The sequence below is a fragment of the Centroberyx affinis genome, unplaced genomic scaffold (assembly GCF_046629955.1).
Source record: "Centroberyx affinis isolate AG114_WGS23_722 - 3 ecotype Tasmania unplaced genomic scaffold, CSIRO-AGI_Caff_v1 ptg003018l_1, whole genome shotgun sequence".
In the NCBI taxonomy this organism is placed as follows: Eukaryota; Metazoa; Chordata; class Actinopteri; order Beryciformes; family Berycidae; genus Centroberyx; species Centroberyx affinis.
Window position 1 is genome coordinate 1 of NW_027281115.1, and position 12997 is coordinate 12997.

The 12997-nt window shown below is 41.0% G+C and overlaps 2 protein-coding genes across 2 annotated transcripts; both read left to right on the top strand.

The window, feature by feature from the left end:
- Nucleotides 1-226: 226 nt before the first annotated feature.
- LOC139659106 (merlin-like) lies at nucleotides 227-8548 on the top strand. The gene is made up of 14 exons (XM_071537328.1): nucleotides 227-346; nucleotides 530-613; nucleotides 836-904; nucleotides 1047-1129; nucleotides 1374-1449; nucleotides 1586-1723; nucleotides 2309-2383; nucleotides 2482-2595; nucleotides 2781-2903; nucleotides 3196-3413; nucleotides 4494-4606; nucleotides 5293-5413; nucleotides 5557-5725; nucleotides 7013-8548. The coding sequence occupies exons 4-14, from the start codon at nucleotides 1053-1055 to the stop codon at nucleotides 7058-7060; spliced, it is 1272 nt and encodes a 423-aa protein (XP_071393429.1). The 5' UTR covers nucleotides 227-346; nucleotides 530-613; nucleotides 836-904; nucleotides 1047-1052; the 3' UTR covers nucleotides 7061-8548.
- A 2341-nt stretch (nucleotides 8549-10889) lies between these two features.
- LOC139659107 (complement C1q-like protein 2) lies at nucleotides 10890-12445 on the top strand. Its single transcript, XM_071537329.1, has 4 exons — nucleotides 10890-11208; nucleotides 11450-11533; nucleotides 11898-12026; nucleotides 12165-12445. The coding sequence occupies exons 1-4, from the start codon at nucleotides 10890-10892 to the stop codon at nucleotides 12443-12445; spliced, it is 813 nt and encodes a 270-aa protein (XP_071393430.1).
- Nucleotides 12446-12997: the final 552 nt, after the last annotated feature.

Sequence of the window (12997 nt, forward strand, 5' to 3'; positions counted from 1 at the left end):
ATTAAAGGAATGAATTGCAGATTTCACTGCTTTTAAAATGTGGCAGCCGCTAGGAGTTGTGTTATTGTTAACATGAATTAGTGTATTGCCAACAGTAACTAACTGCACAGATATTGATTGGAACATTACAGTGTCCAGACTTCCTGGCTGTAGAGAGAATCTTGTCTACTAAACACATATTAATGTGTACTTGTCTCCTACTGTTGTTTATTTGTTCACTAAGGTTTTGGACCAGGAGGTTCCGAAGGACTCTCCCATAACATTTCATTTCCTGGCTAAATTCTTCCCAGAGAAAGTAGAAGAAGAATTGGTCCAGGAAATTACTCAGCACCTCTTCTTCCTTCAGGTGAGCTGGCTGATATCATTACCACCCATATGAATGCCGGCTTATCTGTCCCGACTCCTCCCGGGAAATGAGCCCTTGGCCTTGTGTGCGCAGAATTTACTTTTATCTCTAGGCCAAATTTAGTTGATTGGAGAACTGAATTGAACACTTTGGTTTAACAACTGGTTTAAAACTCTTTTATAGGTGAAAAAGCAGATATTAGATGAAGAGATATTCTGTTCCCCTGAAGCCTCTGTTCTGCTTGCATCATACGCTGTTCAAGCCAAGGTAAGAAAGTCTTGCAAAGTTAAAGTTCCCTGTTCCCTGTTCCACTGTTATTTTGACTCTTGCAGCACTTGCAGTATGAGATATCAAGAAGGTGCTTGTCCTGCTTACATCTCATAACATTTTATCCATTAATTTATGCTTTGTCTATGTTTTTTGCTTACGTGCAATGTTGCCCCCCCTCCCTTCTTTTGTTCTCTTTCCCACCCTCAATCTCATTCATAGTATGGGGACTATGACCCAAACTTTCACAAGCCCGGGTTCTTGGCCCAAGATGAGCTCTTGCCAAAAAGAGTAAGTATAATGGAACTGCGGTATTTTGTTTTGTTTGTTTGATGTAAATTATTTTCAGAGACTGTATATAATGTTGTATTATACGTGTGTGTGTGTGTGTGCATGATACTCTTTTTCCCCTGATCCTGTGTGTGTATCCCAGGTGCTGATGCAGTATCAAATGACAGCTGACATGTGGGAGGAGAAGATCACAGCTTGGTATGCTGAGCACAGAGGCATCGCCAGGTAGGACTGACCCAGACTGATAGTTACAGCATGGTTGTTATGGCTCTTGGAGGGCAGCAGTGGAAATTAACACTGGCACATAAGGTGTAATCCTAGATCCAGCAGTTTAAGTCTGATGAATGTCTCACCTTTTCGCTTGGTGTAGCTTTATAGAAATGTATAACCCTGTGTGTGTGTGTGTGTGTGTGTGTGTGTGTGTGTTTGATATGCCTCTTCTTCTATATTATTCACCCCCTCCACACAGGGACGAGGCTGAGATGGATTACCTGAAGATTGCCCAGGACCTTGAGATGTATGGGGTCAGCTACTTTGCCATTACTGTGAGTGAATATATAATGTGCCTTGATATTTACTAATTTTAGTTAAGCTTCAGATGGTATTATGAAAAATGCAACGTCAAGCGTTTGCAATCATATCTTTTTTTTCTATCTCTGTTTTGTTCAATCACGTTGGCAGCAAAATAAGAGGGACACGGACTTGTTACTTGGAGTGGATGCTCAGGGTCTTCACATCTACAGCCCCAACAGCAAACTCAACCCGAACAAGTCCTTCCCCTGGAGCGGCATCCGCAACATCTCTTACAGTGAGAAGGAGGTAAATACTGGCAATGGACTCTGAACTCCAGAGACAGTTTACATTCTACATTTTTATTTTTTTATTATCATATTGGAAGAAGCAAAGTAATGGGATGATATCTAGTTGGTACACCTTGGAAACGTTCACCTGTTTAACTCGTTGGAATGCCTGCATCCAAAGAAATTTTTATTTATGAATTTAAAATCAACTATAAATGAGCTGCAGCAGACACAAGCTTTTCATAGGTAGAGTGGATGGTTATTACTGTGAATATAACTGATAATTTGGATTTTTATTACCTTGGACTGCCGACATCAGGGGATTTGCTGCAATGTTTGACGCCTGTGTTGGCACACTTCCACAATTTGTAAAGGCAGGTGGGAGATATCAGAGCTACAAAAAAAATCCCACATATGCTACTTGTAATTACCACTAGGAGGCTGACGTGAGAAGTTTTTCCCACTCGGCACCCCTTATGGTACATCCGACATGATGTGAATGCGGCATTAGGCATTTACCTGACATTTTATGACATTTATGTGTCAATGTCATTGTGTCAATAGTGCAAAAGAACTGAAATTTATAACTGTTTTCATGTTGCAGTTCACGATAAAACCTCTGGACAAGAAGAAAGATGTTTTCAAATTCTACTCATCCCAACTGCGAGTCAACAAACTGGTTGGTCACCTGTTCATCTGTGTAAACTTGATTCTACACTCTGCTCGATGCTACAGGAAATATGAAATTCACTGGCTTGTATTGCCCGTGTCTCCTAGATCCTGCAGTTGTGCATCGGTAACCATGACTTATTCATGAGGAGGAGGAAGGTGGACTCTATTGAGGTGCAGCAGATGAAGGCGCAAGCTAAAGAGGAGAAGGCCCGCAAGAAGGTCAGCTCTCATTCAGTGCCTCTGGGGTGTTAAGAATAACAAATTAGATAGGATGTATGCATACATATAGAAACTACATGAAATGAATATAGTCTTGTTTACCGGTTGGTTTATTGATTGTGGTAATTTCGTCAGTGTTGATTGGATTAAAACTATGATTGGGTGTGCTGGCTTTCCGTCTCTAGGTGGAGCGTCAAATCCTGGCACGGGAGAAACAGATGAGGGAGGAAGCAGAAAGAGCGAAAGAGGAGATGGAGCGAAGACTTTTCCAGCTGCAGGACGAGGCACGGCTGGCCAACGAGGCACTGGTGAGGGCTGAACTTTCTCTTGAGATAATTGCTGAATCCCAATCTTCGTGGACTTGCGGACGTCGAGACTTTGGGGTGGACTCTCATCTCATCTCATCTTAGAGCTGTCCCTTGTCAAAAACCAGCAAGTCTGTGGGCGTTTTCATGCTGACATTTAGAGGACTTTTAGAGAGTTTGCAACTTTGCAGACTTTTGTAGAGAGATGTCAAAGAGAGATCTTCTTATCTTCAGATTTTCTTATGTTATTTTGTAAAAAGTGATTTTTGTAAACGCTACAATGTGTTTTGCCCAGCTGCGATCTGAGGAGACAGCAGACCTGCTGGCGGAGAAGGCCCAGATTGCTGAGGAGGAGGCCAAGCTGCTGGCCCACAAGGCAGCGGAGGCTGAGCAGGAGAGGCAGAGGTTAGAGGTCACCGCCATGAAGACCAAGGAGGAGAAAAGGCTGATGGAGCAGAAGATGAGGGAGGCAGAGCAGCTGGCCGTCAAACTGGTGGAGCAGTCTGAGAGGAGGTCAGGAATCCTCTTGGCTGGGTTTCGGTTTCAGTTAATTAATGCTCCAAACAATATCATGATGTTTCTCTTATTTTTGATGATGGTATTGGGTTTTTCCAATAGACATTATGCAGCTCCAAAGTACCGCCCAAGAACTTCACACAAAAACAGTGAAGTACCATTAACGACAGTATTGGAAAAACGTTTGTGTGGTTCCAAACCCACATACCCAAGTTTCTTCTTCTTAGTGGCTGGTGGTGAAGAGGTTCATCCATCTGCTGTTTAGGAGACAGTTTTGTGTTTTGCTCCAAAGTTTTGATTCATCATTTCCTGTGCGCAGAGAGGGAGAATTTATAAATAGGCCGAATCTATGGCATCTTAATTAGGGGGGATGAGATGCTCTTCTCTGTTGCAGCTCCACTTTGTGATTTAGGCTGAGACAGGTGTATTTTTACATAAAAATCTTAGCTAGTACAGCTTTAAAATATTGTATACCACCTAACGCTACTATTTTAATAACAGGCGTGATGTTGGTGTGAAGATGCTTCTGTGAAACCCAGGAGTGGAGGAGGTTGTTTTACCGCTGTAGTAGTAGTGGTAGCAGTAGAAAACCCATTTATATATACTATTAAGGTGTATTCTCTCTCTTATAGTGACTCAGATGTGAAATTCTTACTCTATTGCAGTTTGGTTTAGGTTTTATTTGGTTTTACATTGTAATAAACAATCACAAAGTACTCTGCAAACTCTTGAATCCTAATGGACAAGTGTGATAAATGAGATCTTCTACAATAGGCAACAGTAGGCGCTGCACACATTACTTTTAGGGCAGAAGGGCGGTGTAGTGATTAGGGAGACTGTCCCATGACAACAAGTGTCTGCCCTCCTGAAGCGCTCTTGATCAAGACACCGAACCCCTGCAAGCTCTAGGGGTGCCGTTCTGTTTGTCCCCCTATGCTTTCACCTCCCTTCGTAGGATAGAGTATCACAAATAGCTGCAAAAGCACATATTCTGTTAATAATACTCCCTTTCATCAGTAGTTATAGCACTACTACTGTGTTCCCTCGGCCTCAGACAGACCTAACTTCTGGTTCCAGGTCGAAGGAGGCAGATCACCTGAAGCAGGACCTGACCGAGGCGAAGGACGCCGAGCGGAGAGCCAAACAGAAGCTGCTGGAGATCACCAAAACCACGTACCCAGTACGCACCAGTGACGTCCTGTGGTGGTGATGATGATACCGCTTGTTGTGTGCTCTTTGTGTTGTCGCTTTTGTTTTTGTGAATGACGGTGCTTCCTTGTGTTTGGCGGATTTCTGTAGTGTAATGCAGCAGTGTGTGGAAACGGCTGAAACGTTTTCATCCTTTTTGTGTGTGTGTGTGTGTGTGTGTGTGTGTGGAGGGAGGTGGTAGCAGGAAGATCATCATTCAGTATCTCTAAAATATAGATTCAGTTTGTTAGTTATCATTTCAGCAACCAAGGCCATTAGTTGCCTGTTTACCTGTAAGGGAAAATTCTACTCTCAGATACAGTATATATACGGTGTAAGAGTATTATGTTGGGAAATGTGGAAAAGGTGATGTGGTAATTCTTGGTGAGCTAGAAATTGTACAAATGTATACATGTACCACCAACCACCAATTTTGGAACAGTTTTACCAAATGAGGACAATAACGGCCTATCAATAAGTAGCAACACAACCTCTCGCAAATCACTAAAACCACACCAAGCCAAGGAAGTTTGCTTTGCTGATTATACACACATGAAGTTGAGCCACATATCACTTTTGACTCTTGACTCTGTGTGAGTGTGTAACTGTGGGTGGATGTGTGCATGTCGTCATGTATGTATCTCTGCTGACTTGACATACGTTTGTGTGATTTTCCAGCTGATAGCAGCCTACTCCACCCCCCCTGCTCCTCCGGAGGCAGGCGACCTCGGCTACGAATCAGCATCGACGCGCCTCGACTTCAAGGACTCTGACATGAAAAGGCTGTCGATGGAGATCGAGAGAGAGAGGTAAGCCAGAGTTTAATCCTCTTTGACGACACTTTGAAACGACAGCGTGAAGATGTGGCTCTGTTTGTTTATATTTCCAGTAATATATTAATACTAATACTTCCCTGTATACCCCTCTGCCCCCTCCCTCTCCCCTGTTCTAGACTGGAGTACATGGAGAAGAGTAAGCACCTGCAAGACCAGTTGAAGGAGCTGAAGTCGGAGATTGAGTCTCTGAAGCTGGAGGAGCAGCAGCAGCAGGCCAGCCTCTACACCCTCCGCAGTGAGGCGAGGGGATACGTCCCGGAGCCCCACTACATACCTCACAGCAACGTAAGTACAGCTGGACAGGAACAGGAAACAAACATTTTTGCTCTTCAGGCAGTGGTCGATTCATCCCAATAGTCACTTTCCCTATTTTGCCAGCCAACTATTTTTTTTTAAGATGGAATAGGACCTTCAAATGATGATTGGTTACCTGCCAAAGTAGCTGATAAATTTACCAACATTTGGCTGGTGTCTGGTATTAATTTCTCATTTTGCCCACATTCCTATATACTAACCGTATAATGGTGTTAAATTGCTCCTCATGTCTATCCATGTAGCCTCCCCTAGCGTAATAAGAGTTAATCTACATTACCAGTTAAAGGTTAGGACACACCTGATTGAATATACTATGTTTTTCATTATCTTAAAGCCATTTTGATCTAAAGGCTTATGCTAAATGCTTGAAATGTGTTTTTTAGACAAATATAAACAGTGAAGTTGATGCCTATGTATGCATTTCTTTCCAAAGCCTTTGCCTTTCCATCAAGGCAACTTTAAAGAATATAAAATATAAGATAGTTTTGATTTGTTTAACACTTTTTTGGTCACTGCATAATTCCATTTGTGTTATTTCATAGTTTTGATTATTATTCTTAAAAAATAAGATACAACGCGCTCAACTCACGATAATACCATAACAGCTGGATGCTGGATCCTTAAAGTAGTAGATAATGAAAAAGAAACTGGGACAGCACTCCAAATTGACTTTTTATTTGCCACACGGACATTTTGGGCAAGACGCCCTTCTTCAGCGTGTGTATTGGCAATTTCACAATCAATAGACACAGGTGGGGTTAATTATAGGTGTCCACAACTGGCACAACAGGTCTATCACAATCACATGATGTAGGTGACTAAAACATCACATGATGTAGGTTACTAAAACATGAAACAATTTATACCAAAAAATTTTAATTTATATAAAAAAATAAAAGATAAAAAACAAACAAAAAATATATTGTGTTTCTCAGCAATTCTTTCTCACAAAATGTGTTCTTTTTTTAAATGTACTGTTGTAAAATCTACATAGTCAAAATGTAGATGTCCCAAATTTCACCTAGGGGATCAATAAAGTGCATCTTAGATACAGAGCAGAAAATATTGATTGATATGATATATGATATTTTTTTATATGATTTTGCTGCAACCCCGCATACTTTTCTATGCTGTTTCCCATTCAGTTGAGTTTCAAACCATACCAGGAATACACATCTCCTCACAATACACCTGCACCTCAACCACCTGTGCTTCCCACTTTGAAACTGCTCATACTTTATTATCTTCTCTTTGCAGCGAAACTCGGCGTACATGTCTCAGATGGCCTTCTTTGAAGAAGTCTGATCCTACTCCCACAAGATAAGGACGAGGGACACTGCCTGTTGTGGCTTTTTGCTTTATAAGACATCCCTATATGCTTGGTTTATTTTTTACCTGGCAGAAACTAACACACACACTCTCTCAGACACACACACACACACTCGGGATTGTGCGCTTTGGAAAGACTTTTTATCCATCCTCCACAACACAAACAATCGCCATGCTTGGCTGCCAGCACAGGCTGTCTTGCTAGGTTGTACCGCCTGCTACACTACAGGTTCCTCCACAGTTTTTTATACAGTATATGTTATGAACACATTATGTTTGCCTTGCATCTAACACTGATCGAGGACATGGTGCTGCAAATGGATGTGTGGATGAATTTTGATTTGACGGCAGTGTTGTTTTTTTTGTTGTTTTAAGGGATATTCAGCTGTGAGCTGGTTAGATGTGACAAGATATAGATTGATGCCTTAACAGCCTTTAGCCTTGGGAGGTTGTCTGTTCTCTCTGGGACAGGGAGTGTGTCTAAAATTTGGCACAAACCAACTCTAGGCAGGGTTCCTACAGTCATGGAATAGTCATGAAATTGGCAGATTGTCTTAATTAATGTGTTAAGTCAAATTTGGCTCCTTCCATATATAACAACATTGAAAGGAATAAAAAAAAAAAAAACACATTTCTGACTATACAAGTCCCAAGCTATTGTTGTCGGTAGGCTGGGACACTCAAATCAACTACGGAGTGAAGAAATCTAACATGTATAACACATGAAAATTGGCCCTTTGTGAGACACTAACAAATCTGTCATAAAAGTATTTTTTTTTTTTTTTTTTACAAGTCATGGAAAAGTCAGAATTTGACAAGCAAAAGTGTGCAGGGACCCTGTCTAGGTGTGACACTCCATGGAAAATGTCGTTATATTCAGTGTTTGATCTTTGTTTTGATCTTTGTTTTTATTTGCTTGCTGTTACTGTAACTTGGTACTTGGATTGCCTTTCTTGAGAATAGCGCCTTCATCATTTCTAGTGCCTCATCAGAACGGTTGATAGAGATGCGGTATATAATTACAAGCTCCAGCTCTGCCATTTCAAGTTTTTCTAATGTGTACTGTAGACTTGTGCCTTAAACTCTATTTTTTACCAATATAATTTGCGTTACTGAGGTTGTATTTGGTGTTATTGTGCTTTTGTGCCTTAGAAAGCTGTTGAAATGTAAGTGTGGGATAAGTATCACACCCCGACTGAGTTTCAGAGGAGCAGATTGATGGCTTTGACAGAGAGTTTTCTTTTTTTTTTTCTCTGCTCATGTACCTCTCAGGGTTAGTATTGGAGATAATCAGGGCAGGTGGAATCTCTCATTATTTTCCCAAGACAGATGTTTTCTACACAGGATGTGTTGCTTTTGTGATAGCCATTCAGAATAGTAACCATTAATGTTTTACATTTTTGAATAGACAATATTTGTATTTAACTTAGATCAGTTTGATACTACTTACAGTGATGTGCACTATTCAGATTAAGAGACACTAAGACAGTGGGTACACTACATTTCACGAATAAAAGGTGGGTGAACTGAGTTTAGGTTTACTCCACCACATCCCTTGTTGCATCTTCAAAAAGGGAGAGGCTAGATGCCAAGACTAAAGCCAGGTATCCTGCATGTTTGTTTTGTTTTGGACCGGCCTAGATATTAGATTGACTTGATTATGAACTGAACACTGATAAATAATTGGGGTCAATAATGCCATCACGGCTCTGTAAGTTTAATTGAAATCGTAATTTTAGTTGAGATCTGGTTATAAATGAGTGGCAAGTCTAACCTTGGCCTTGTGTGAATGGGGGTTTGTTGGCCAGATGTCCTTATCAAAATTACTTATCAGTTTAGTGTTTCAGTTGGCATTTCTTTTCATGTTTACACATGTGCCTTAAATAACACCATCTGTCACACACTTGTGCATCACATACAGACATACATTTTCCTGAAATTTACTAATGTACAGGAATCTCTAGTTAAAGAGACTTGGAATTCAGTGGGATTTCCCAGCCAAATCAAGTCCAGTATTGAAAAAAATGTGTATTTCACATCAGAAACATGTTTTTGTGCCATAGTAGATCAGGTGTAATATGGAATGGCAAAAATGTTACAAATTCACATGTACACGTTTTATTTCAACTGCTCAGTCTGATCTGTGGTCAGACGTTGGAAGTTGTCTCACTGTTAATGATAGAATCATTCTTGCTTCCTCCTCATCATCATTAATATAATCATCTTCCTCATCAAGTGTCAATCAAATGCATAATCGTCTTAATAAACATCCGGTTTCAGAAGGAGAAGCAGCTGTTTTTTGTATTTTTTTGTATTTTTGTGGATTTCTTAGAGCCCAGATCCACTGTAGCATTGCTGCCCGTTCAATCAGACACAAAGACACATTGTGAAAACCAGAGTCCTATAAATGCAGTCAGCCGGAACCAAGGCTCCTCCAGAGAATTGGGTGGCATATCTTTCAAATTTGGTTGTGTAAGGACGAGGACAGGATGATTGCCATGTGTTGATGCCAACTAGGAGGAAAAGGCAGGAGAGGCAGGCATTACCATCAAAGGACGCCACAGCAGGGAAGAGCTCAGTAAGGACTCAGGACTTTGTGCACAAAACACATTGACCAGATCATTTAACATTCTCATTTTTATAATTCTCTTAGTTTTGGCTCTCATACAGTTTTCTCCTGGCTGGCCTTTCTAAGATACCAGAGTTTGTAGATTACCATGGTGGATTCTCTCTGAAGAGCTTTGCATTTGCTGGTTGTGCATTAAATTAAACCTGCTGCTGCGAAACCCCCCCCCCAAAAAAACAGACATTATTACTAATTGTAGCTTGGCAAGTATTACACAATAATTTTAGACATATTAATGTAACGAAACAGATTTTTTGTTTTGTTGCAGTGCTCATTAAAATGGGCCTATAATCATTTTGTTAGTTTTGGTGGTGTCTTTCAGTCTATTTCAGACACTTGTACAATTGTATGGGTTGAGATTTATAATGTACTGTACAACATCTGATATGAGACCAGTTTGACTCTAAAGTCAGACCATATACATTGCTTTTTCATGCCATTTTAAATCGGCAGTTTAATTAAACTAAACCCTCACTAGGGACACCAGCAAAAGCAACGTTATGATCATGTGACCTAGCCCTGACCTTAGTCGCTGAATATGATCTGAAATCTGGAGAAGTTGAGGTTGAATGATGTAGCTCCCACCAGAGGGCACAAGAGACTACAGCTCAACTTAAGTCTGTGCCACACTGGTTGCAAAGGTAATTTGTAACCAACAAGTAACAAAAGGACATGGAAAACTACAATAAACACTTCATAAGAGAGGACACTTTTAATATTCATATCTATTTATGCTTACATATCATGCAGAGGGAGATAAGCGGTAAGGGGGAGTGAAGAAGAAAATAGAAAGTTTTCATTAATCAATTAACTGAGGTTAATGGAATCAGATAAGCTTCAATCCCATTAAAAGGCCTTACCATGAGGATTTGAGTGTGTCTTTGTGTGTGTGTTGGTTCATGCACATAGGTACTGTGTGTGCTCAGCTGTGAGACGGGGCTACATGAGATTGGCTGGCATACAAAAGAAGTATTTTACCAACCTGCGGCAGCTTGCATTTTCCCATCAGTACTGGGATCCTATCTAATCATCTCAGGCCTTGGATTTTATTCAAACTGCCAAACATAAACACTTGTCACTTTTCCCTTGCATCTGGCCAGCTGAAGTGAAGTGGGAGGACTATATAACGAGACAGGCTGAGCCTACAAGTGAACCTTTCTGAAGGCGTTTAATGTCACGATGCGGGGTGCACTCGGTCTGCTGCTGTTGCTGCTCGCTGTGTGCGGGTCAGGGGCTCAGGAGGAGGGTGGAGGCGGTGGCCAGGTGGGGGAGGTCAGGGGCAGCGAGTTTCAGAAGAAGAGTCAGAGAGACGTAGCTGAGGAATCGACCAAGCAAAGCATCGCCACCCCTGACATCTGGGCGGAGGTGAAGGCCCTGAGAGACATGGTGGTGGAGCAGAGGGTGGAGCTGAGGAACATGGAGGCCAGAGTGGAGAGCAGCGAGAGCCAGCTGATCGACACCAAATACCACATGGAGCAGCTGCAGAGAGAGAATTCTGGTACAGATCAGCTATCTTCACCATTGGTTGTTTGTTGTGTTGGCCTTCTAGGAACTTTAACTTTAAAACATGACATCATTGCACTCATTGTAAATTCTGGATAAGAGTGCTAGATAAATCCTTAAAATGTAAAATGGATAGGATAATTTAAGGCGAAACTAATGAAAAAAAGAATAGGGCTCACTGCGATTTAAAACAAATTTTTTTTTTAAACATCACATTTCATTTTTCTATTTTCCAGTCCAAGCCACAGAACTGATATCCCTGGAAACCAGACTGAGTAGCAGTGAGAGCAAGACAAGCAACCTGGAAAAACAGAATGCAGGTTATTATTTAATTATTTATTTAATAGTTTAATGGATTTAATGGCTTTATTTTTTGTATGCCATCATTTTTAGCGATATTTTAATATTTGTGTATGTTTATGTTTATCTGTAAGTAGATGGGCATGTTAAGCACATGGTTTGATATGGCACTGCACTGTAATTCAATGCCCTTGCATTAATTCCAGGTATGCAGGCCAGACTGAGTAGCAGTGAGAGTGAACTTCTGATTAGCAAGTCCAAGATCGAACAACTGGAGAAAGAAAATGCAGGTAGTAACTGTAGCTTAGATACACACACATTTGACATGGTATATTTACTGTAGGTGAAATTCAGTGATGCATGTTTACTTTTCTGTGTTCACAGAGAGACCAAAGGTGGCGTTCTACACAGCTTTGACTAATTCAGGACACGTAGGACCCTTTAACACTGAAGTCACACTGAAGTACAGCAAGGTCTTCACCAACATTGGCAATGCTTACAATCCAGCTACAGGTAAATATGCTACATGAGCTGGAAACATCAATCTAAATCTAAATAAATCTAAATCTAAATAAACCAGTTTTGATCTCCCCCCCCCCCCCCCCCCCCCTCTCTCTCTCTCTCTCTCTCTCTCTCTCTTCTCTTTTACAGGTTTCTTCACAGCACCGGTAAAAGGGGTCTACTACATCCAGTTCACTGTGTGCGGTTACAATCTTGGATATGCAGGTTTATTTCTATACAAGAATAATCACGCGATAATGTATACTGTGGAGTACAATGAACACACTGGTATGGAGTATTTCACTAATGCACTTGCCTTGGAACTGCTGGCAGGAGATGAAATCCATATGCGTCTCCCATCAGGCCATTCTGTCTTTGATAATGACAGTAACCACAACACTTTCAGTGGCTTCCTTCTCTTCCCAATGTAAGAAAGATAATGAATGTTCAATGAATAGGTGGCACTGTATCCCTGCCCACTGCCCTGCAGTAAAATATATAAGTAAATAGAAGATCCATTAAAATAAAGTCTAAAGATTCTGTTTGTTACCACTGAGCTTAGAAGCTCATGTAGTAACTTTACATGAGGTGGTTGAGTGGACTACACTGCTGTCCATTTACTGTGATCGTATGTGATCAAACTATGCTGTTAATTGTGGCATACACTGAGTTACTACTTATGATGCAATGTACATGAGCGATATTGCCCTAAGAAGGGATTTGGGTTGGCAAATTAGACAAAATCTCTGTTTTGTCAACAGCAGTATGACATACAAAAAACTGTTCTTTTGCTACAACTTACCCCAGGGTTGAGCAGAGGAACGGGGTAAATTGAGCCATACAGGGGTAAAATGCTCCACAACTTAAAATATTTATGTTTGTCCTTTTCTGTCCTTTCACTAGTATAGGGCCTTACCGGCATACAGGGACAGACAATTGTGTCTCCTCTGAGAATCACATTCTAGCAAAATAACTGTTTACTT

What these genes read in the sequence shown, in the direction of transcription:
- LOC139659106 (XM_071537328.1), top strand. Translation starts at nt 1,053, where the DNA reads ATGCAGTATCAAATGACAGCTGACATGTGGGAGGAGAAGATCACAGCT. An exon ending in TCAGCTACTTTGCCATTACT is followed by an intron (nt 1,450 to 1,585) that starts GTGAGTGAATAT and finishes TCACGTTGGCAG; the next exon opens with CAAAATAAGAGGGACACGGA. An exon ending in TCTCTTACAGTGAGAAGGAG is followed by an intron (nt 1,724 to 2,308) that starts GTAAATACTGGC and finishes TTCATGTTGCAG; the next exon opens with TTCACGATAAAACCTCTGGA.
- LOC139659107 (XM_071537329.1), top strand. Translation starts at nt 10,890, where the DNA reads ATGCGGGGTGCACTCGGTCTGCTGCTGTTGCTGCTCGCTGTGTGCGGG. An exon ending in CCTGGAAAAACAGAATGCAG is followed by an intron (nt 11,534 to 11,897) that starts GTTATTATTTAA and finishes CTGTGTTCACAG; the next exon opens with AGAGACCAAAGGTGGCGTTC. An exon ending in TGCTTACAATCCAGCTACAG is followed by an intron (nt 12,027 to 12,164) that starts GTAAATATGCTA and finishes TCTCTTTTACAG; the next exon opens with GTTTCTTCACAGCACCGGTA.